This window comes from Heptranchias perlo, chromosome 22 (assembly GCF_035084215.1).
Source record: "Heptranchias perlo isolate sHepPer1 chromosome 22, sHepPer1.hap1, whole genome shotgun sequence".
Classification (NCBI taxonomy): Eukaryota; Metazoa; Chordata; class Chondrichthyes; order Hexanchiformes; family Hexanchidae; genus Heptranchias; species Heptranchias perlo.
In genome coordinates, this window is record NC_090346.1 from 36,752,299 (window position 1) to 36,777,171 (window position 24,873).

The 24,873-nt window shown below is 41.8% G+C and overlaps 1 protein-coding gene across 6 annotated transcripts; it reads left to right on the top strand.

Annotated features, from left to right (window-relative positions):
- The first annotated feature begins 53 nt into the window (after positions 1-53).
- lyrm1 (LYR motif containing 1) lies at positions 54-24,199 on the top strand. 6 transcript variants are annotated; one of them, XM_068003274.1, is made up of 6 exons: positions 54-288; positions 8,787-8,948; positions 13,539-13,599; positions 13,709-13,740; positions 16,696-16,750; positions 23,971-24,084. In XM_068003274.1, the coding sequence occupies exons 2-6, from the start codon at positions 8,787-8,789 to the stop codon at positions 23,997-23,999; spliced, it is 339 nt and encodes a 112-aa protein (XP_067859375.1). In that variant the 5' UTR covers positions 54-288; the 3' UTR covers positions 24,000-24,084. The 6 variants fall into 6 exon arrangements, with proteins under 6 accessions (XP_067859375.1, XP_067859373.1, XP_067859369.1 ...); XM_068003272.1 differs by lacking the exon at positions 13,539-13,599 and having other exon boundaries at positions 56-288; positions 23,971-24,199; XM_068003268.1 differs by lacking the exon at positions 16,696-16,750 and having other exon boundaries at positions 59-288; positions 23,971-24,199.
- Positions 24,200-24,873: the final 674 nt, after the last annotated feature.

The window sequence follows — 24,873 nt, forward strand, 5'->3', positions numbered from 1 at the left end:
TGACGCAAGACGTAGGCGGCGCTTGTCCTGGGGAAGGGAAAGTGAAAACAGTCACTTTTTTTTTTAAAAAGCGGTGCGGAACGTAAGAGGGGCGCGTGCGCGGCGCTCGCGCCTCCTCCAGCCCGGAGGGTGTCCGTTGACATCCTCTGCTTGTCAACGAGAGATTCTTCCGGCTTACTCTTAAGTTTAATATACCGCTTATTATTCGCTGTCTGTGGTGCGACAGCTTACTTGGCAAAAGCACTGAATTTCTTACACGATTATCCTCGGGAGGAGGAGGAGGAGGAGGTAGGGGGGGTGGGGCTCGCGCTCGCGCTCGCGCTCTCTCTCTCTCTCTGCGAAATGTGAGTTATCCGATGGGGAATTGCATTAAATGTCCGAGAGCCGAGCTCTTCCTTTTAGTGAAGATAAACAGATCTTTTGCTGTGTGATCGGCGGCTTATTTTTCTATTTAAAAAGAAAGAAATGAAGAGCGGATGAATGTTTGGAGAGTGAACCGCCGGCAGAAAGAGAGATAGATGCGTCACCTTAAAGGCGAGGGCCCTCTGCTCTGATGTCACCGTGTGGCTGATTTTTTTTTTGGAGGGAGGGGATCATTCCTCGAGTCTTTTGCACCAGTGGATATCAGGTGAAAGTTACGTCGGTTGGCTCTCGACACAAATCCAGGCCTAACCCCGGGCAGTGCGGTGCTTCTGCAGTTCTTGCGATGCACCCGGTGTCTGATTGAGGGTGACCGCAGCCGCACTAGCGCCAAGTTTAGCGTTGGATATCAGGTGCGATGTACCAGTGGCATCACTTGGATTTTCGCATTCCGCAACTTGATTTTTTTTAAAAACAAAAGTTTAAAAACAACCCCGCTGGACGATCTTTAAGTTTCTAATATTAAAAAAAGAGCTGTCCGCTTATCTAAGATTAGAAATTGCAGCTATTAGTACGAACATTGCTTTCCCCTGACTAGATAGCGAGGCAGTACAATGTTCGCTCACATTGCTCTAAAATTAATTGTTAAATGGTAGTATAATTTCTTCGCTTCGGTTTTCCCTCAAGAGTATAACAGACTTTTGTGTTAATATGTAGTTATGACAATTTTAAGCAATACTAGTACATCCTCCTTGAATGTTTCTCCTCCACAATCCACCTCTGGCACTGCTTTCTCATGGTTTCACTCTACATCAACTTGCATTTATATAGCGTTTTAAGATTGTAAAACGTCCCAAGGCACTGCTCAGGAGTGTAATTAGACAAAAATTGACACTGAGTCAAAGGAGGAGACATTAGGACAGGTGACCAAAAGCTTGGTCAAGGAGGTAGGTTTTAAGGAACCTCTTAAAGGAGGAGAGAGGTGGAGAAGTTTAGTAAGAGCTTGGCAGCTGACGGCATGGCCGCCAATGGCGGGACGAAGGAAGTCGGGTATGCACAAGAAGACAGAATTGGAGGCACGCAGAGTTTTTGGAGTGTTTTAGGACTGGAGGAGGTTACAGAGATAGGAAGGGCGAGGCCATGGAGAGATTTGAACACAAGGATGAGAATTTTAAATTTGAGGTGTTGGTGGACTCGGAGCCAATGTAGGTCAGCGAGCATAGAGGTGATGGGTTAATGAGACTTGGTGCGAGTTAGGATATGGGCAGCCGAGTTTTGAATGTGCTCAAGTTTATGGATATGTACTAGGGGTGGAATTTTTCAAGACCCTGCACCAGATGTTGCATGCAGCAAATGATTTATCAGAAAATTGTGGCTGCTGTGCCTAATTTTGGTCGAGCTTCTGGTACACGCTTCCAGCATGCAGCCTATTCTGCACTTGCAAACAGACCAAAACAAATTTTTATCCCACTATCTTAGCTTCTGGGGCATGCTGCCCCCCTGAAATTGCTCCCAAAACCCAGCCTGCCTCCAATAGCTCCAGCACCACCTGTTTGCTGACGGACCCCAGACTGCCTGAGTACTTCCAAACTTCATCCTCTTTTCAAAGTACTCTCAGGGTCCCCTCCCCCAATTTCTCCAAGCCGAAAATATTCCGAGATTAACTAACCATAAGCAGTTAAAGCACAGAAGCAATGGGATCAGAAGTTGGGGAAGTCAGTTGATCTGCCATTTCTGATGTTGGCTGAGCCTGTCAGTCCTGTTAAATATAATACTGAAGGTGTACAAAACCACCCCATTGAATCAGCTGCTCCCCTGGTTCCCAAATACAAAGAGGCTAGCATTTACAAAAAAGGCCAATCCCCCAACATCTTTATCTTTTGCTCACTGAATCCCCGTTCCATCTTCAAGCAGCAGATCCTACTACAGCGCCTTCCCACTCTAACTTCAAAATTCGGGCACCACTATGCTCCAATTCATCCCATGGTGTTCCCCCCCCCCCCCTCCCTTCTGCAGTTTCTGGTTCTGCCCCTCCCCACTGTAGGCCCCAGTAACCCCTTCCTGTCCAGGCTCATATCCCCAATTTCTACAACAAATAATGACATTCTGCATCTTTAGGTTTCACATCACCGTTCTCTGTATTACCCTATCCGCTCCATCATTTGATAATTTAAAAACAAATTAGTCATACTGGTAAGGAAATGAAACCCACTTTTATAACTGGAAAACAGCATCTAACTATAATTAGTCTAGACTGCAGATTCTACATTTGTATCTGAGAGTCCCCCTTCATACTTCTGAAATTTCTGCCTCTCGGCAAGGCCCTGCCTGAAAACCACCTGCCAGTTTCTGTTACTTCATCTTTCTCTCCATCACCACTGCTATTGCTATTGCTCTCTGCTCTCTCAAAGTAATGGTGGAAACACTTTGTCAACCATTCTATCTTGTCATTCTCAAAGCCATTATAGGCTGTCTTATAGAATCATAGAAGTTTACAACATGGGACTGAAGTGAAACCATTATACAAAGTTTTATGTCTGTAGAAACATAGGGTGCCAAAAGCATTGCTTTTAATTAGCCATGTGATCTCCAGTCCTCTACTATAGGATCATCCTGGAGGGCAAAAATAACTCTAGGCTCCTTTTCTGTCAAGTAATCTCCTCCTTAAAGCTCCCCTCTACACCCCCCTCCACACTCAACCTCTAACAAGTGTGAAATGCTCATAAATTTCTTTGTCACCAAGATAGAGACCATCCATTCAGCTGTCTTTGCTGCTTCCCCCTTCCCTATGCCTACCAAGCCACCACCCCCAGTACTCTTTCTACACTAGCTGCAAACCCCAGTAAACTTCTCTATCCAGCCCCCCCCCCCCACGTCTTTTTTTTTATTCGTTCATGGGATGTGGGCGTCGCTGGTGAGGCCGGCATTTATTGCCCATCCCTAATTGCCCTTGAGAAGGTGGTGGTGAGCCGCCTTCTTGAACCGCTGCAGTCCATGTGGTGATGGTTCTCCCACTGTACTGTTAGGAAGGGAGTTCCAGGATTTTGACCCAGCAACGATGAAGGAACGGCGATATATTTCCAAGTCGGGATGGTGTGTGACTTGGAGGGGAACGTGCAGGTGGTGGTGTTCCTATGTGTCTGCTGCTCTTGTCGAAGAAGCCTTGGCGAGTTGCTGCAGTGCATTCTGTGGACGGTACACACTGCAGCCACTGTGCACCGGTGGTGAAGGGAGTGAATGTTTAGGGTGGTGGATGGGGTGCCAATCAAGCGGGCTGCTTTGTCCTGGATGGTGTCGAGCTTCTTGAGTGTTGTTGGAGCTGCACTCATCCAAGCAAGTGGAGAGTATTCCATCACACTCCTGACTTGTGCCTTGTAGATGGTGGAAAGGCTTTGGGGAGTCAGGAGATGAGTCACTCGCCGCAGAATACCCAGCCTCTGACCTGCTCTTGTAGCCACAGTATTTATATGGCTGGTCCAGTTAAGTTTCTGGTCAATGGTGACCCCCAGGATGTTGATGGTGGGGGATTCGGCGATGGTAATGCCGTTGAATGTCAAGGGGAGGTGGTTAGACTCTCTCTTGTTGGAGATGGTCATTGCCTGGCACTTATCTGGCGCGAATGTTACTTGCCACTTATGAGCCCAAGCCTGGATGTTGTCCAGGTCTTGCTGCATGCAGGCTCGGACTGCTTCATTATTTGAGGGGTTGCGAATGGAACTGAACACTGTGCAATCATCAGCGAACGTCCCCATTTCTGACCTTATGATGGAGGGAAGGTCTTTGATGAAGCAGCTGAAGATGGTTGGGCCTAGGACACTGCCCTGAGGAACTCCTGCAGCAATGTCCTGGGGCTGAGATGATTGGCCTCCAACAACCACTACCATCTTCCTTTGTGCTAGGAATGACTCCAGCCACTGGAGAGTTTTCCCCCTGATTCCCATTGACTTCAATTTTACTAGGGCTCCTTGGTGCCACACTCAGTCAAATGCTGCCTTGATGTCAAGGGCAGTCACTCTCACCTCACCTCAAGTTCTCCAAGTTCATCTCATCCAAAGATCAAGCTTCTACTCCCTTGACTCCATTCCCATTAAACTCCTGACCATCAAACTTTCCATCCTCGCTCCCATAGCTAACATTTAAAATGGTTCCCTCCTCAGGCAATGTCTCCCTCCCTTTCAAAACCTCTCATCGCCCATCCTCCAAAAATCCATCCTTGACCCCTCTGTCCTCGCTAAGTACTATCCCATCTTCAACCTCCCTTTCCTCCTCTTCTTGAAAATGTTATCGCCTCCCAGATCTGTGCTCATCTGTCCTGCAACTCCCAGTTTGAATAACTCAAATCAGATTTCCAACCCTCCTACAGCACTGAAATGACCCTAACCAAAGTTAAAAATGACATGCTCGGTCACCATTCTGTGTTATCACTTCTTGACATCTCTACAGTCTTCAGCACAGTTATCGCGCCATTCTAATGCCTCTATAATTTCACCATTGATGTCTGTGCCTTCAGGAGTTACCTCCCAAACCCCTCTGCCTCTCCACCTTACTCTCTTCCTTTAAGGCCCATGTTAAAACTCATCTTTGTTTGCTCCTCTCTTTTTCCTTACATCTCTGAAGTGTTAAAGGCACTATAAATGCAAGATGTCAGAGGCGGATTAAGAAGTCTTGGGGCTCTGTGCCCCAATAACATTCAGGGCCCCTCCGCACCCCTGCAAAACATCACCTCTGATCCATTAAAACACGAATGTGTAGAAAAGTGTACGAGGAAATAGATCCATAGAATGTTTACACACTATTAATAATAAAGCAAATTAAATCACAATATATTGCACTTGAATGATTCAGGCCCCGTGGGCCAATGCCTTAATCCGTCCCTGGTTTTACTTGTCAAGTAGTCATCGTGGCCCGATCTGATCCCAATAATTCCTCAGAAACAAACAAGGCAGTCATGTCGGCTTTTGTGCTTTGCAGATTTTAAAATTTCCCTCTACTTGCATCTTATTTTAAAATTATTTTTCCAAGTTATTTTTCAATATCCCTGTCTATCCTTGCTCTGCTCCACCGTACTTCTCCTCACCACCTGTCCTTACTTAGAGTTCAGCCCCTGCCTCACCCTCATCCTGGCTTACAACCTCTAGCTCAACTTTGATTTTCATCACTGGTCTGACTTCAACTATATCTTTTTCAGCTCTGGTATGAATAATTATATTTTTTGTTACAATCTGTTCCCATGCACATCTGGCCCAATCGGATCTTGACCCTCACCCTTGTTCCTGCCCACTACCCCCATGCCCAGCTGACGTATGTTCTGTAAACAATTTATATTTACAAGTCCATATTTCTAATAACAGTTCTAACAACTTACATTTCTATAGCACTCATTATGTACAGAGATCTTAGTGCTCTATAGGGTGGTGAATAGTGAATGGACCTAGAGCATAGCTTGGGGGAGAGGAAGAAGGTCAGGAGAGGTATCAAATTGTATATTTATATTTACCGTTTATAATGTCTCAAGTTAGATATTTGCAACTCATTTATACATAATTTAATTTGGTATTTATGCAATTACGCTATTAGATCTGCCTTGACATTGCTCACGGTGAGCCGTACGCTTTATACGAATGGTGGTGTTATACCAGGTAGTATTCCAGCAATATTGATTTACCAGCATTAGGAATGTCCCTGTGAGCACTGGGATAGGGTTCAGGGGTCTGGCAGTACTGAGATGGGTTGTTAGGATCCAGCAGTATCCTGAGAGGGGACCCAGGGTCTGGGAGTGGGTCCCAGGATTCTACGAACTCTGGGGCAAGTCCAAGAATACCTAGGGGAGGGATGCTGGTAACCGGTGACATCAGGGAGAGAGATCTGAGGGCCTGGGATCATTGAGGTGGTTCTGGGCTCAGAGAGCGGTCTCATGTTTTGTGATCACAGAGAAGAGGGTCCCAGGATCTGGGAAGTGTCAGGAGCAGTGGGATCCTGAGGATCAGCAGGCCTTAAGTGGGGGTTTTGGACCATGGCGGCGGTGCGGGAAGTGGGGGGAGTGCAGTATTGGGGTTTGTTGGAATCTGGCAATATTTGGGGGAGCAGTATCTAACACTCTTGTTGGAGAGGGGAGTCCAAGTGTTGACATGGATTGCTTCATTCCTACCCCGTATTATTCTCGATGTGTGCATCAAGAAAAGCACTGAGCATTTAAACATCCTGTATGACAGCCAATTAAATGAGTAAATCTTTTACTATCAAAGATGGTAACCAAGATGTAAATTCACTGCGGTTTGGCTAGCAATTTAGTTTTTTATCAAATTGGATAATGTTCTATGAAGATTATGCTTTTAAAATATTCCTGATTTTTGCTATTTAAAGAATTGTGACAAATTCACCTTCTTGCTGCCATGTTTGATTTTTACTGATGCATTGCCACAAAAGTAATTATTTATTTTTAAAAAGCTTGCATCAAGGCAATTTTGTCCTCTATCAAATTATGCAATTGGTGTAAATGGCTTACCAACTTTTGGCCTTGTTTAATAGATATCACATTGCTGACGATAAGATTGAATTAACAGATATACAGTACCATGTGCAGCCATTTATATGGCAAATTATTAAAATCTGTGACAATGGCTTCATTGTTCCATTTGAACCAGTAAACTTCACAAATTATAAAAAAAAGCAAATATAGCAACTGTTGGCTCAACAGCAGCAATGACTTGCAATTGTATAGCATCTTTAGCAGAAAATATCGCAACGCACTTAGGAACAAGAGATAAGTGGACATCAAGTCTTAGTTATTAGAGATGACTGAAAACTTCATCAAAGAGTGGAGTTTTGAAAAGGCTTTTAATGATGGAAAGAGATGTAGAGAAGTGGAGGAGATTCAAGAGAGTAGGATCAAGATGGCTGATGAAGCTGTCACTGGCATTGAGTGGACAGAAAAGGAGATGCAAAGAAAAATAGAGTCACAGGCCTTTTTTGACGGACATTAAGAGTGACACTTGGGTTGCCCCAGGGCCACCAAACAATGATCATCACAACAAGTGCCCATTTTAGGGCACCATTAATATAAGATGGTCCAATCAAACTAAAAGATGCCAAAACAGGCATCAAAGTCCCAACAAAAGCAAAGGGATACCTTCCCAACTAAATGAAAATGTTATTATCTGTGTCTGTAAGACATTCTATACCCTGCGGTGCCCACCGGTAGCGGAAGGCATCAAACCTACCAGCGGACTCCGCAGGCTCCATCTCCAGGGCCACCCGGACATGGACAAGCCCATGGAAGAGAGGCAGACAGCCAGATTGACCCCCGCCCCCCATTGGCCCCGTCCATCCTGGATCTACAAAATGCTGTTTTAGCCAGGTCCACGAGAAGATCCTCCAACTTATCCCCCTCTGCACCAGGCAGCCAAAGATTAGGAATGTGGAGCTAAAGTCAAACCAAAAATTGAGGAGCAACCCCTTTGGATAACTATACAGGAGCTGCAACCTCTCACTATATATAGACATGGGCTGCGGACTCCTCTAGGCCGCAAAAATCACATGCGGCCTGGGAGTGCTTGAAGGTGCTTAAAAACCTGTTGTACACTACTGCTCCGGGCAACACTCTTCACCCCTGATCCCCAATAGAGTCACAGGACCAGTCAGCATGAGAGGGGACATAAAGCTGAAAAGATAGTGTGGGAAGGCCATGGAGCAGTTTATAAATGACTATCAGTTTAGGGTAATGAGGATGGGTTTGATGGGTGAGCAGGATTTTGTGAAGAACAGGATATGTGTGGCATATTTGGAGTTGGAGAATGTGGCGGTTGGGAAGCCAGGAAGGACAGCCTTGGACAAACTGAATCTAGAGTTGACAAAGACATGGGTGGGGTGGGGGAATGGAATCAATGGAAAGGGAACTGATGTTTTATTGGAAGAAATTCTGGCAGTCTGACATCACAGAGGCAGTTATGGGTCAACGTGGAGAGGTGCGAACTGGTTGTTATCAGCATATATATGGAAGCTGACTCCATGCCTACAAACAATGTCACTGGGGAGGTCAGCATATACTGTAGATGAGTAAAGCAGATTCTTTGGAGGAGGGGTAAAAAATTATATTCAAAGGAATTCGTAAATTTCTTCTAGCCTTCCAATTCTATTATGAATAATGGCATTTAGCAGTCATTTTGAATATTTTTTTTTGCCTCCATCCCTCCTCCCATAAACACATGTAATTTTAACAAAGTGAGATATGCTTGTTTGATTGTAATGTAATTTGTGTGGTCTGACAATAGAATTACTTAGAATGCACAGCACAGAAACAGGCCATTCGGCCCAACTGGTTTGTGCCGCTGTTCATGCTCCGCATGAGCCTCCTCTCAACCCTCTTCATCAGCATAACCGTCTAAATTATTATTGCAACTTTACAGATTTTCTCTTCATTTCAATAGATGACAGCAGCAGCAACTAGATGTGACGTGCTTGGTCTTTATCGAAGAATCTTCAGGATAGCAAGAACATGGCAGTCACTGTCAGGCCTATCAGATGACACTCTGAAAGAAAAGCAATACATCATCACTGAGGCCAAAACGTTGTTCAGAAAAAATAAAAATGTAAGTCAAAATGGTTTAGTTTATGGCATGTTTAATGATTTTTATGGGGAAAAATATATACTAAAGATACAAGTATACTTAACAGATAGTGTTGCCATTAGTACCTCTTTGTGGTGGGGGGGGAAGTCAAAAGTATTAGCTTAATCAGTTTTATTCTGTATTTTTATTTGTTTGAATATTTTTGTTTAAACCATATGTGCTGACAACAATCGGGAGTTAGCTGGGAGAAGTTACTGAGCCTGTCAGTAGATAGTCATTAACACAAAGTGTTACTTTTGTCTGTCATTTAACAGTGTGTGTTAATTAAGCACCCTCACATTTTAAATTTATATGCTAATTAGCCTCGCTCAATAATCCTTTTTAAGACAGTTCCCAAATGATGGCTCCAGAACTGTTGGGATTACATGAATGTCATTTGTAGAATGCAATCGGTGAAGATTGAATGTTAGATTGATATGGCAAGTGTTCGCTGTATTTACATTGGGTAGTGTCATCGAGACATTTCAAAGTTTTATCTCCTTGGAGATTTTATCTTTTTTTTGTCTAAATGAAAGTAATTTGGATAATTCCATAACAATACTAACTCTGCACATTCTATTCACAAGGGCAGGTTCAGTGGGTATTAATATCCTCACCTCTGCGCACTGAGTGGTCTTTGGTACTTCGCCCAAGTGGCCATTATTCATCTGTCAGCCTCAATATAGTGTTGGAGGCTATTCAACCATACTCACAGATGTCTACACAGATGCGCATATCCAGCAGGGGGTAACTGGATAGAGAACAGGAGCCTTGGCTGATTTTTTTTTCCTAATTGACCCTGAGCTGTGCTTCCGACCCCATATCCTCTCCATCACCAAGACCGCCTACTTCCACCTCCATAACATCGTCCGTCTCCACCCCTGCCTCAGCTCATCTGCTGCTGAAACCCTCATCCATGGCTTTGTAACCTCTAGACTCCACTATTCCAATGCTGTCCTGGCCAACCTTGAACTCTCCGTAAACTTGAGCTCATCTGCAACCCTGCTGCCCATATCCCAATTCGCACCAAGTCCTGTTTACCCAGCACCCCTGTGCTCGCTGACCTACGTTGGCTCCTGGTCCGCAATACCTCGATTTTAAAATTCTCATCCTTGTTTTCATATCCCTCCATGGCCTCATCCTTCCTTATCTCCCTACAACCCTCCGAGATCTCTGCGCTCCTCCAATCCTGGCCTCTTGCGCATCCCCAATTTTCTTCGCTCCACCGTTGGCGCTGTGGCTTCAGCTGCCTAGGCCCTAAACTCTGGAATTCCCACCCTAAACCTCTCCGCCTCTCTACCTCTCTCTCCTCCTTTAAGATGCTCCTTTAAAACCTACCTCTTTGAACAAGCTTTTGGTCGCCTGTCCTAATATCTCCTTCTGTGACTTGGTGTCAAATTTTGTTTGATAATCGCTCCTGTGAAATGCCTTGAGACGTTTTACTATTTTAATGGCGCTATATAAATGCAAGTTGTTGTTCCTGTGATGTGATACTGGGGTTCTATGTTCAGTCTAATTGTATTGTGATATGTATACCTGCATCCAAGATGTTCTAATTTTTGCTTCCAACAACTTGCAATTATATAGCACCTATAAAGTAGAAAAACGTCCCAAGGCACATCACTGAAGCGTAATCAGACAAAAATTGACACTGAGTCAAAGAAGAAGCTTTTAGGAGTGGGTGACTAAACACTTGGTTAAAGAGATGGGTTTTAAGGAAGATCTTAAAGGAGGTGAAGAGGCAGTGAGGTTTTGGGAGGGAATTCCAAAACTTGGGACATAGACGGCTGTAGGCACAGCTGCTAATGATGGGACGAAAGGAGTAGAGGAGTAGGGGATGCACAAGAAGCCAGAGTTTGTGGAATACAGAGTTCTCAGAGGGTTGTAGGGCTGGAGAAAGTTACTGAGATAGGGAGGGGTGAGGTCATGAACGGACTTAAACATGAGGATGAGAATTTTAAAATGTAGGTATTGTGGGGATTGGGAATCAAAGTAGGTCAGCATGCATTGGAGTGATGGATGAGTGGAACGGTGCGGAGTAGCATAAGGGCAGCAAACATGCGATGTTACGGAGGCGGAAGTGGGCAGCTTTTGTGATGGAGAGTATATGAGGTCAGAAGCTCAGCTCAGGGTCAAATAGGATGCCAAGGTTGTGAACAGCCTGGTTCAACCTTGGTGCCAGAGGTGCTGGCCATAATCTTCTAATCCTCCTTAGATATGGGGGTGGTACCAGAGGAGAATCGCAAATATTACACCCTTGTTCAAAAAAGAGAGTAAGGATAAACCCGGCAACTACAGACCAGTCAGTTTAACCTCAGTGGTGGGGAAGCTTTTAGAAACAATAATCCGGGACAAAATTAATAGTCACTTGGACAAGTGTAGATTAATAAAGGAAAGCCAGTACGAGTTTGTTAAAGATAAATTGTGTTTAACTAACTTGATTAAGTTTTTTGATGAGGTAACAGAGATCGTTGATGAGGGCAATGCAGTTGATGCAGTATATGGACTTTCTAAAGGTGTTTGAATAAGTGCCACTTAATAGGCTTGTCAGCAAAATTGAAGCCCATTGAATAAAAGGGGCAGTGGCAGCATGGATACGAAATTGGCTAAATGACAGGAAACAGAGAGTAGTGGTGAACGATTGTTTTTCAGACTGGAGGAAGGTATACAGTGGTGTTCCCCAGGGGTCAGTACTAGGACCACTGCTTTTCTTGATATATATTAATGACTTGGACTTGGGTGTACAGGGCACAATTTCCAAATTTGCAGATGACACAAAACTTGGAAGTGTAGTAAACAAAGAGGAGGATAGGAATAGACTTCAAGAAGACATAGACAGGCTTGTGGAATGGGCAGACACATGGCAGATGAAATTTAACGCAGAGAAGTACGAAGTGATACATTTTGGCAGGAAGAATGGGGAAAGGCAGTATAAACAATTCTAAACGGGGTGCAGGAACAGAGACTTGGGGGTATATGTGCACAAATCTTTGAAAGTGGCACGCCCGGTTGAGAAAGCGGTTAAAAAAGCATACAGAATCCTGGGCTTTATAAATAGAGGCATGGAGTACAAAAGTAAAGAAGTTATGTTGAACCTTTATAAAACACTGCTTCGGCCGCAACTGGAGTATTGTATCCAATTCTGGGCACCACACTTTAAGAAGGACGTGAAGGCCTTAGCGAGGTTGCAGAAAAGATTTGCTAGAATGGTTCCAGGGATGAGGGACCTCAGTTACGTGGATAGACTAGAGAAGCTGGGGTTGTTCTCCTTAGAGCAGGGAAGATTAAGAGGAGATTTGGTAGAGGTGTTCAAAATCATGAAGGGTTTAGAGAAAGTAAATAAAGAGACACTGTTCCCATTGGCGGAAGGGCCGAGAACCAGAGGACACAGATTGGCAAAAGAACCAAAGGCGACATGAGGAAAAACTTTTTTACGCAGTGAGTAGTTATGATCTGGAATGTGCTGCCTGAAAGGCTGGTGAAAGCAGATTCAATCATCACTTTCAGAAAGGAATTGGATAAATACTTGAAGGGAAAAAATTTGCACGGCTACGGGGAAAGAGCGAGAGTGGGACCATGGGACTAACTGGATTGCTCTTACAAAGAGCCAACACTGGCTCGATGGGCCGAATGGCGGCCTCCTGTGCTGTAACCATTTTATGATTCTATGATTTTAATCTGAGACAGTGGCTGGGGATTAAGATGGAATCGGAGGCAATGTTAGGGAGTTAGTGGTGGGGCCCAAAGACGATGGCTTTGGTCTTCCCAGTGTTTAACTGTAGGAAATTGTGGTTCATCCAGAACTGGATGTCGGACAAGCAGTCTGACAACACAAAGGCAGTGGAGGGATCGAGAAAGTTGGTGGAGCGTTAGAGCTGGATGTTGTCAGTTTGCATGTGGAACCTGACCTCATGTCTTCGGATAATGTTTCCAAGGAGCAGCATGTAAATGAGGAAGAGGAGGGGCCAAGAATAGACCCTTGTGGGCTTCTCTTCCTGTCCCCGCTCCGTAGGTAATGGTGCGGGGACAGGAAGAGAAGCTATTGCTGAAGATACTCTGGCTACGATTGGATAGGTAAGAGTGTAACCACTGAGCTGGACAATGGAGGAGAGGAAGTGGAGCAGGATGGTGTGGTCCACCGTGTCAACTGGCTGCAGAGTGGTTGAGCAGAATGTGGGGGGATAGTGCATCACAGTCACAGAGGATGTCATTTGTGACTTTGATAAGATTGTTATGAACAGTCAGCTTAAGTCCTAATCAATGGCTAGTTTACCCTCCCTGATTTGCCTGTGAATCTCATTAATCTTGACAATGGTTGATCTGTGAATAAAAGTTTCTACTTTTGACTTTTTCCATATATACTTGTACATTCTAAATCAAAGGTATTCTATCTGAAAGTCAAAGATCCCACTAATTGTCTCTTCTGTGCATGTTAACATCAAGCACTTTCTTAAGCCTGAAATGAGGTTATCACAACATTTAAAATTTTAATTTAATATGTTTAGGTGGATGGTGGCATGTACTATATGCTTTGGCCTTTTTTCATTACCTATTAATAAACCTCTATTACAGTTAACAGATGTAAAAGCAATTAAACTCTGCATACTGGAATGCCACGCAAGGATAGAAATGGGTAAAAATCATCATTTAAGAGTTCATTAATTTTTTAATGCTAATTTTTTAGATGAGTAACTTATGGAGTCTAATATTTGGTTTTTGAATTATCTTGATTACTTTTGCAGGACTACATTATAGAATTCCTTATCCTAGACCGGTAAGTTACCATCTTTACATTACAAACATGTTCTGAAACTGGTTTGTTAAATAAATCAATGCAGTGAATTATCACATTGCTGGGCACTGAGAATAATTCAGTAACAGCCACAAAATAATTGAGCGTTTTCTTCAAATTATAGTTTTGCATTATCAGTGTTCCTTTGATGAACTTGCAATTATGCCCACTTTAGAAATAAAGAGCTCTCACTTATTTATCACCTTTCACGTCCTCAGGACATCCAAAGTGCTTCACAACTAATGAGTTACTTCTGAATTGTAGTCACTATTATTTTGGAGGCCAATTTATGTGCCACAAAGTCCCACGAATACAATGAGATAAATGACGAGGTAATCTGTTTTAATATGTTGGTTGAGGGATAAATGTTGGTCAATTTATACACTTGATCAATTTATACAGAGATAGTAAAAACAATTACTATTTAATTCAGAACTGTAAATTATAATCCTTTCCTATATTTCCAGGATGGTTTATAATTTTCTGTCATGTAAATTGGGATTTTATTTCCCATTTTGAAACTTTAAGCCAAGTTGTGCCAAAACACGTGAATAACAAATAATTTTCCTTACAATGCAGTCCAATAAAAAGTTTAAATTATTTTAATCCAATCCTGCAGAACATTAATGGCATATCTGTGGAACACACAGTCTTAATTACTAACGCCTGCAGTCATACTACAGCTACTAGTTTCAGATTGGTATTTGTATAATGTGATGTACATCTTGCAAATCCAAGTTATACTTTTGTCTGAACCTCACTCTGAGCTTGGTGAATGTCCAAACTTATATACTTGTGCAGAGCTCTGCTCCCCAGGCAACTGCTTTTCAAGGTTAGGAGAGCACTTTCTCCCATCATTAAAAATATTGAAAAGTAAATTGATAAATTCCCAAAAGGTCCAATAGAACCCATCAATCCTTATAGATTGAGGATTTGCATCTGGCTGAAATTATACTGTACCCAGTGCAAAGTCAGAACATTGTGAGACAACCTCTATCTCTCATTTTAGTGCTCTTGGGGCAACCCAAATCCTGAGTTATACTGCCATTTTAACACCAATGCATACCTGAAACTGCCTCATTTAGCTACAAAAAGTGGCAGTACAATTGCAGCCTAGAAAACAATGGAAACTACTAAAGGGATTGTTCGATGGAATCAAAACCCTCATGTCTTTTTTTTTCCTTGCTGCATTGTTGATTCTCTCTGATTACTCTAACGTGATATGGTAGAACTAAATACGTACAGTCCTCAGGACAGTTGAGATCACTCCCAGATCAATTCAATTCTTTAGCCTAAGACAGGAAGGTAGCAGATTGCTTGGGTTTTCTATAGGATCCTTTTTAAAATAATCTTGTTATCTAACACCCTTTGTAATCTTCTCAGCTATGAAAAATGGCAATTTTTCATTTGAGAATTTTTTTTTAATATATTTTTTTCAGTTAAATTTTTGTGGTCACTGAAGTGATCTATAATTGAGTTGGCCAACAATGTAATTGGGTTGAACAGTGTCAGAAATTTAGAACAATCAAATGTAAAGTACTGCAAATGTATAATATATTAAAAATCTTACATCTGCATCCACTTCCTGTCAACTTTTTCTGTTATAAATTCTTGGCTCTACATTTATAATGGAAACTGCCTATGTAAAATTGTCACACTGTAATAACACCCTCCCCCACAGTGGAGACACTGCAGCACCACCACCGATGGGCGGGTGACAGCATGACAAGTTTTACATAGACAGTTTCCTCTATAAATATGGACATAGGAATTTACAATGGAAACATAAAAATATGGACACAATATATGACTTTAAAATTGAGACTGAATTACATCTGCGTGCCTTGGTCCAATTATCCCCTGCCCTGTAACCCCACTTCACCTGAAGACTACACTTAGTCTTGAGAAAATGGGCAATGCAAGTATTCAATGAATGGTATTGAAATAGATAGGGATAAAGCTGCGAAGATTAAGGGTTTTAGTAGATGTAACACTCAACTTGTCTAATCACTGCAGAACAGCAATCAATAAAGCAAATAGAATGTTGAACTGCATAGCCAAAAGAGTAGAGTATAAGCCAAGGAAAGTTATGCACACACTGTATAGTGCTCCGATAAGACCACACCTTGTCCAGTTCTGTTCAAGGGAGACATTCAAACCCCAGGGGTAGTTTGAATGAGAACCATGGGACTGCACTGTAGCACCAGGGAACTGAGTTATGAGGAAAGACCGGAGAAATTTGGGCTCCTCAGCCTGAAAGGAAGTGATCTGAGTAGTGACCTTAGAAACAATTTAGAAAAAGTAATTCTGAAACACTACTTCAAACTAAACCAAGACAAGGGGACAACGGTTCAAACGAGTAAAAGGAAAGTATTGAAACATAAACAGAAAATGCTAAAAGTACTCAGCAGGTCAGGCAGCATCAGTGGAGAGAAGAGACAAGTTAGCATTTTGGGTGCAGACCAATGTCAGGATGTTGTTATTTACACAGAGAGTGATCGATACATGGAATGGACTTTCAAATAGGGTAATGGAGTCAAAAACCCTGGAATGATATTGTCATTGGGCGGGGAGTGGTGGATCAGCTAAGTTGAGCCAAAATAACTTACTCATCTTTTTGTGAGGGATGTTGGAACCAGGCATCAAAACACTTTTTCATTTTAGAGAGAAGATTTTAATTTGCACTCTGCACGAATAGACAAAAAAAAGAAAGAAAAGGACTATCTGGTCCAGCACCCACATCACATTCAGGCATTTTGCAGCTTCAAATACCATTAACTCCACCTCCAACCCCCAATAATCAGTCGTACAGTCTTCTGGGTATGACACAAATTCAGAAGTGTAAATTAGAATCCAATTCTGGAATACAAACAAAATATTAGTTGACAAGTTTTTACACCACACAAATTGGAACTACATTTAACTTTGAAATTTCAGGCCAATTTGGAACAAAAACGTCAGTCGGGACAGGATTCCAGTCCACATTGCAGAGGTGAAATGAGCATACTGGCCCACTGTATGACTCAGCATATCTACCTAATATATTAATCTTGCATCTGCATGCAGTTACTGTGCTAACTTTTGCCTTTATAAATTCCTGTGTCCACATTTATAATGGAAAATGCTTGTGTAAACTTGTCACACTGTAAAGTCAAGCACCTCAGTTTCGCATCTCTCTGCTTTTTAGCCTGTACTGCAGAGAAACTGCTATTCTCCAATCAACTCTAGTTCTCTGCTTACCAAATTGCCGTACATTTTGCTATTTAACCATAAATAATACAAAATCAAGATATTATCTAAAAATAAGACAATATATGACTTTAAAATGGGGACTGAATTATGTCTGCACACCCTGGTCTAATTATCACCTGCCCTCTTACTCCATTTCACCTGTAGACTGCACTTGGTCTTGACTCTCCACGTGCAAAACAACAGAAGGTCAGCTAGTAATATATTAAAAAAATTTACATCTGCACACGCTGCTTGTCAACTTTTTCCATTGTAAATTCCTATGTGTATATTCATAATGGAAACTGCCAATGTAAACTTTTCACCCTGTAATTACACCTCCCCCATTCATTATCACATCCCTTCATAATATTGAAAATGAATAAATGAACTTGCGTTTATGTAGCACCTTTCATGACTTTGCTGCTGAGTTTCAGCTTCCCTGTGCACAAAGTGCTATGCTATAGCAGAACTGCGGGAATCTCTGCTTGGAGCCTGCATAGTGACTCCGTGTTTACCATACGAACATAAGAAATAGGAATAGGAGTAGATCATACAGCCCCTCGAGCCTGCTCCGCCATTCAATAAGATCATGGCTGATCTTCTACCTCAACTCCACTTTCCCGCCCTATCCCTATATCACTTGATTCCCTTAGTGTCCAAAAATCTATCGATCTCAGTCTTGAATATACTCAATGACTCAGCATCCACAGCCCTTTGGGTAGAGAATTCCAAAGATTCACAACCCTCTGAGTGAAGAAATTTTTCCTCATCTCGGTCCTAAATGGCCGACCCCTCATCTTGAGACTACGACCCCTAGTTCTGGACTCTTCAGCCAGGGGAAACGTCCTCTCAGCATCTACCCTGTCAAGCCCTCTAAGAATTTTAGGTGTTTCAATGAGATCACCTCTCATTCTTCTAAACTCCAGAGAATATAGGCCCATTCTACATAATCTCTCCTCATAGGACAACTCTCTCATCCCAGGAATCAATCTAGTGAACCTTCGTTGCACCCCCTCTAAGACAAGTATATCCTTCCATAGGTAAGAATACCAAAACTGTACACAGTACTTTGGGTGTGGTCTTACCAGAGCCCTATATAATTGCAGCAAGACCTCCTTACTCTTATACTAGAACCCCTTGCAATAAAAGCTGACATATCATTTGCCTTCCTAATTGTTTGCTGAACCTGCATGTTAACTTTTTGTGATTCATATACAAGACACCCAAATCTCTCTGACTACCTACATTTCTTAGTCTCTCACCTTTTTAAAAATTACTCTGCTTTTCTATTCTTCCTACCAAACTGGATAATTTCACATTTCCCCACATTATACTCCATCTGCCACCTTCTCGCCCACTCACTTAACCTGCCTATATCCCATTACAGCCTCTTTGTGTCCTCCTCACAGTTTACTTTCCCACCTAGCTTTGTATTGTCAGCAAACTTGGATACGTTACACTCGGTCCCCTCATCTAAGTCATTGATATATATTGTAAAAAGCTGAGGCCCAAGCACTGATCCTTGTGGCACCTCAGTAGTTACAACCTGCCAACCCGAAAATGACCCATTTATTCCTCTGTTTTTTGTCCATTAACCAATCCTCAATTCATGCTAATATGTTACCCCCTATCCCATGAGCCCTAATCTTGTGTAACAACCTCTTGCGTGGCACCTTATTGAATGCCTTTTGAAAATCCAAATATACTACATCCACTGGTTCCCCCTTATCTACCCTGCTAGTCACACCCTCAAAAAACTCAAAGATTTTTCAAACACGATTTCCCTTTCATAAAACCGCTTTGACACATATTATGATTTTCTAAGTGCCCTGTTACTACGTCCTTAATAATAGATTATAGCATTTTCCCAACAACTGATGTCAGGCTAATTGGCCTGTTTTCTCTCTCCCTCCTTTCTTGAATAGCAGGGTTACATTTGCTACCTACCAAACCACTGGGACCGTTCTGGAATCTAGAGAATTCTGGAAGATCAAAACCAATGCATCCACTATCTTTGCAGCCACTTCTTTTAAAATCTTAGGACGTAGGCATCAGGTCCAGGGGATTTGTCGGCTTTTAGTCCCATTAATTTCGCCAGTACTTTTTCTTTACTAAAATAATTACATTAAGTTCCTCACTGTTATTAGACCTTTGGTTCCCCACAATTATGTTTTTTGTGTCTTCTACTGTGATGACAGATGCAAAATATTTGTTTAACGTCTCTGCCATTTCCTTATTCCCCATTATATTTTCTCTTGTCTCTGCCTCTAAGGGACCCACATTTACTTTTGCTAATCTCTTCCTTTTTACATACTTGTAGAAACTCTTACAATTTGTTTTTATATTTTTTGCTAGTTTACTCTCGTATTGAATTTTCTCCCTCTTTATCAATTTCTTGGTCATCCTTTGCTGATTTCTAACACCCTCCCAATCCTCAGGCTTACTACTCTTTTTGGCAACTTTGTAAGCCTCTTCTTTTAAGCTAATATTATCCTTAACTTCTCTTATTAGCCACGGTTGGAACACTTTTCATGTGGAGTTTTTATTCCTCAAGGGAATGTATATTCATTGAGAATTATGAATTATTTCTTTAAATGTTTGCCATTTTTTACCTACCATCATATCTTTTAATCTAATTTCCCAATCTACCTTAGTCAACTCGCCCCTCATACCTACGTCATTGGCTTTGTTTCAATTTAAGCCCCTTGTTTTGGACTTAACTACATCACTCTCAAACTCAATATGAAATTTTATCATATTATGATCACTCTGCTCTAAAGGATGGTTAATTATAAGATTACTAATTAACCCTACCTCGTTACACAATATTAGATCTAAAATAGCCTGTTCCCTAGTTGGCTCCTCGATATATTGTTCTAGAAAATTGTCTCGCAAGCATTCCATGAACTCATCCTCCAAACTACTTTTGCCAATTTGGTTTGCCCAGTCAATGCGAAGATTATAGTCCCCCAAGATTATTACATCACCCTTGTTGCATGCTCCTCTAATTTCCTGATTTATACTCTGTCCAACACTAATCACTACTGTTACAGGGCCTATAAACTACTCCCCACCTGTGTTTTCTGCCCCTCTTAGCTCCACCCATACTGATTCTACATCCTGATTTTCTGAGCTAAGATCCTTTCTCATTACTGCCTTTATCTCATCCTTTATTATCAGGGCCACCCCCACTCCCCTGTTTTTCCATTTTGCCTATCTTTTCTAAAAGTCAAGTACCCTGGAATATTTATTCCCAATCTTGGTCACTCTGCAACCACGTCGCAGTAATGGCTACTAGATCAAACCCATTTATCTCTGTGCCATTAATTTGTCTATCTTGTTATGAATGCTTTGTGCATTCAGATATAGCGCCTTTAATTTTAACATTTTACAATTTTTCCCTGATGTGACCCTAGCCACTAATGCTCTATTAACTTTGTCAAACCCTCTGTCCCTTCCTGACACACTCTGCATGTTTTTACCCAAATCGCTACTCTGCTCTACAGCCTTGACAAAGAGATTGATTAAGAGGGGAAAAATAGAGTATGAGAGTAAACTAGCAGGGAACATAAAAACTGACTGTAAAAGCTTCTATAAATATGTCAAGAGAAAAAGATTAGTGAAGACAAATGTAGGTCCCTTACAGTCAGAAATGGGGGAAATTATAATGGGGAACAAAGAAATGGCAGAACAATTAAACATATACTTTGCTTCTGTCTTCACAAAGGAAGACACAAATAACCTCCCGGAAATGTTAGGGAACCAAGGGTCTAGTGAGAAGGAGGAACTGAAAGAAACCAGTATTAGTAAAAAAAAAAATAGTGCTAGGGAAATTAATGGGGCTAAAGGCTGACAAATCCCCAGGGCCTGATAATCTACATCCCAGAGTACTAAAGGAAGTGGCCCTGGAAATAGTGGATGCATTGGTGGTCATCTTCCAAAATTCTATAGACTCTGGAACAGTTCCTACAGATTGGAGGGTGGCAAATGTAACTCCACTATTTAAAAAAGGAGGGAGAGAAAAAACAGGGAATTACAGACCAGTTAGCCTAACATCAGTAGTGGAGAAAATGCTAGAGTCTAATAAAGGATGTGCTAACAGAACCCTTGGAAGGCATTAATGGGATTGGACAAAGTCAGCATGGGTTTATGAAAGGGAAATCATGCTCAACAAATCTACTGGAGTTTTTTGAAGAGGTAACTAGTAGAATATAGGGGAGAACCAGTGAATGTTGTGTACTTGGAGTTTCAGAATGCCTTTGATAAGGTCCCACACAAGAGGTTAGTGTGCAAAATTAAAGCACATGGATTGGGGGGAATATACTGGTATGGATTGAGAATTGGTTGACAGACAGGAAACAGGGAATAGGAATAAACGGGACTTTTTCCGGGTGGCAGCTTGGACCCCAGCTATTCACAATATATATCAATAATTTGGATGAGGGAACTGAATGTAACATTTCCAAGTTTGCAGACGACACAAAGCTGGGGTGGAATGTGAGCTGTGAGGAGGATGCAAAGAGGCTCCAATGTGATTTAGATAAGTTGGGTGAGTGGGCAAAAACATGGCGGATGCAGTAAAACGTGGATAAATGTGAGGATATCCACTTTGGTTGTAAAAACAGAAAGACAGATTATTATCTGAATGGTGATAGATTGGGAAAAGGGGAGGTGGAACGAGACCTGGGTGTCCTTGTACACCAGTCGCTGAAAGCGAGCATTCAGGTGCTGCAAGCAGTTAGGAAAGCGAACGATATGTTGGCGTTCATTGCAAAAGGATTTGAGTACAGGAACAGGGATGTCTTACTGCAGTTGTACAGGGCCATGGTGAGACCACATCTGGAGTATTGTGTGCAGTTTTGGTCTCCTTTTCTGAGGAAGGATATCCTTGCTATGGAGGGAGTGCAACGAAGTTTTACCAGACTGATTCCTGGGATGGCAGGACTGACATATGAGGAGAGATTGGGTCGACTAGGCCTATTTTCACTAGAGTTTAGAAGAATGAGAGGTGATCTCATCGAAACATATAAAATTCTAACAAGACTGGACAGACTAGATGCAAGGAGGATGTTCCCGATGGATGGGGAGTCCATAACCAGGGGTCACAGTCTCAGGATACGGGGTATGCCATTTAGAACCGAGATGAGGAGAAATTTCTTCACTCAGAGGGTGGTGAACCTGTGGAATTCTCTACCACAGAAGGCAGCGGAGGCCAAGTCATTAAATATATTCAAGAAGGAGATAGATATATTTCTTAATGCTAAAGGGATCAAGGGATATGGGGACAAAGCGTGAACAGGGTACTGAGTTAGACGATCAGCCATGATCATTTTGAATGGCGGTGCAGGCCCAAAGGGCCGAATGGCCTACTCTTGCTCCTATTTTCTATGATTCTATGATTCTCTTTAAACTTATAAATTTACCCTTATCTGAAACCCTACCCCCTCTTATTACCATATTCTTGTACAGTTTCCAAAAGAAAGCTCTTGAGGCTTTCCTGTCTGCTTGACACCTCTGATTTTCCTAACATATACTGACCTAACACTGTAACCTCTGAATTACCATAAGCAACACCGTAGGTGATTCACTCTATTATCAATATAGACCTGTTGATTGAGCATTCCATTGAATCAATTTTAAAAAAGGATAATTTATTTTACACCTACTGCTGCACACAAAACAGAGAAAAATGTGTAGGACTTTGTGGGAATGTTCTATTTTTGATTATACTGTGCAGTGTAAAAGAATAGCCAATACAATTTAGGTCAGACTGATGTCTTCTGAATTCTGAAAAATGGAATCCAACGACTTGTGTTTCTGTACCGCTCCTTACACACAAAAAACATTTAAGCTTTTTCCAGGGAAAGAAAAAAAGTGAACACAGAACAAGAGGAAAAAAAGAAAGAACAGAAAGTTAGGCAATGGGTGCAAAAGCAAGATCTAAGAGAATGTTTCACAAGGTTTTTGAAATTATTACTAACTTTGGAAACATTGCTGGTCACTTTTTCAGACCAAATGCCTGAAAAACAAGTAAGGTGAAACTTCCAGTTTATTCAGTAATCTGTCTTTATGTCTAAAAACAATCATGACAAAATCTAATTTTCTTCACTTGCTTAGGAGCCACTTGGCATCATGCTTAATATTAGTAAGAAAACAGTGAACAGGCAGGAGGCAAATGTGTTTTACCGTGTATGTAGTATGCAACAATTAAAGTAACATCCTGCAAATCTCTACACTTAACCCCATGTACTACAATTTGCTTTCCAAGTACAAATTTGCATAAAATATCCCAAAGGCAGTGAGAATGCCAATCTGATCAGTAACAAATCACTTGCCACAACAAATCACTTATACTAATAATTTCTAAATGTGATCCTAAAAGCCTACCTAATGACTACTGTGACTTCACACCTTGTTGTCATAGGTTCAATTCCCAACTGAGAAACTGTTTATTAGTTTTGTTCTTTTACAGCCATACTGTTTTGTGAAGGAAAATTGTCTTAAGTGCTTACATTTGCTGGAAAATTAGCAAAAGAATTTTAATCGAACACTATGAGGAATCTGCAACCAGCTCTCCCTGTTCAGGCTAGTGCACTGATGAGCAACTGTGGAGATTTTATTTTTAAAAAACTGCAGGGGGAAGCTATATAATTTGGAATATATCATTGGGTAAATTTGGTGATCCCATGCCCCTAAAAGGAAGCTGCATTTAAGGGAGTGCAGGTCAGAGATGGAGCTATAACACTGTCGCACCAATTCTCTGACCTGCACTCCTGTTGAGTGAGGTTCCCTTAGGGAGCACAAAGCAGTTATGTGCTTATGTACAGAATATATCAGTCAAAAAGCTGGATTGAAAAAAATTAAGCTGCATGCTCCAGAAATCTTGTAAGATGTTATTTGTGAATTTTATCACAATGTTATTTTTTTAAATATAGTTTCATCATCTCAATTTACCTTTATCTTGCTCCACCTTATTTGCAGGTACATTTACCTCCTATGGGACTTGCTGATAAAAAGGGACGCAAGTTTAAAATGCAAGAGAGGTTGAGGAAAACTGCCAAACCAATGTATCTACAATCACATGAGGAGACGTAACGGTGGCTGGGGTCAACAACTTTTAAACTATTTTTTTTGATCACATGATTTGTTACTTAAGTGGTTTACATTGTACTTTATTTCTAGAAGTAAAATTTCTGATATGAAAAATAAATAGCTTCCAGCAAACTCTTTGAATTAGGAAGTCGGTGCAGTAAGTAGACTGCGGGACTATCCTGGGCCAGAATTTTTTCTAACTTTGTCTATTGGAATATTGAAGAATTCTTTTAATACAAGTACGTTTTGAAAAATGGGACACCACAGTGCTTACTACTGCACTGTGGGCTCTGCCTCATCACTTCTGGGGCAGAAGTCCAAGGCCTGCTGTGCTCCTGTAGAAAGCAAGAAGTATAATGCAGTGGGAAAGTGAATATGGTACTGAGGGTTTGCACGTCATTCAATCAACCTCATTAAGGCCCCAGATTTCATGCAAAAAATATTTTAAAAGCACAGATAGCACCACAATGTAGTATTTGCCTGACTTTGTTTTATTTTCCCTCAATGCTTTTTTAAATTTATTCTTGGATGTGAGCATCGCTGGCAAGGCCGGCATTTATTCCCATCCCTACTTGCCCTTGAGAAAGTGGTGGTAAGCCTTCTTCTTGAACGGCTGCAGTTTGTGTGGTGAAGGTGCTCTTACAATGCTGTTGGGTAGGGTGTTCCAGGACCCACCGACGATGAAGGAACGACGATATACTTTCAGAATGGTGTGTGCCTTGGACAGGAACTTATGGGTGATAGTGTTCCCACACACCTCTTGCCCTTGCCCTTGCCCTTGTTCTTCTAGGT

Bases quoted from the DNA above. Each gene is read 5' to 3' on its own strand.
- lyrm1 (XM_068003268.1), top strand. From the start codon at position 8,787: ATGACAGCAGCAGCAACTAGATGTGACGTGCTTGGTCTTTATCGAAGA. The intron at 13,600-13,708 runs GTAAAAATCATC...TTACTTTTGCAG, and splicing joins CCACGCAAGGATAGAAATGG to GACTACATTATAGAATTCCT. The intron at 13,741-23,970 runs GTAAGTTACCAT...CCTTATTTGCAG, and splicing joins GAATTCCTTATCCTAGACCG to GTACATTTACCTCCTATGGG.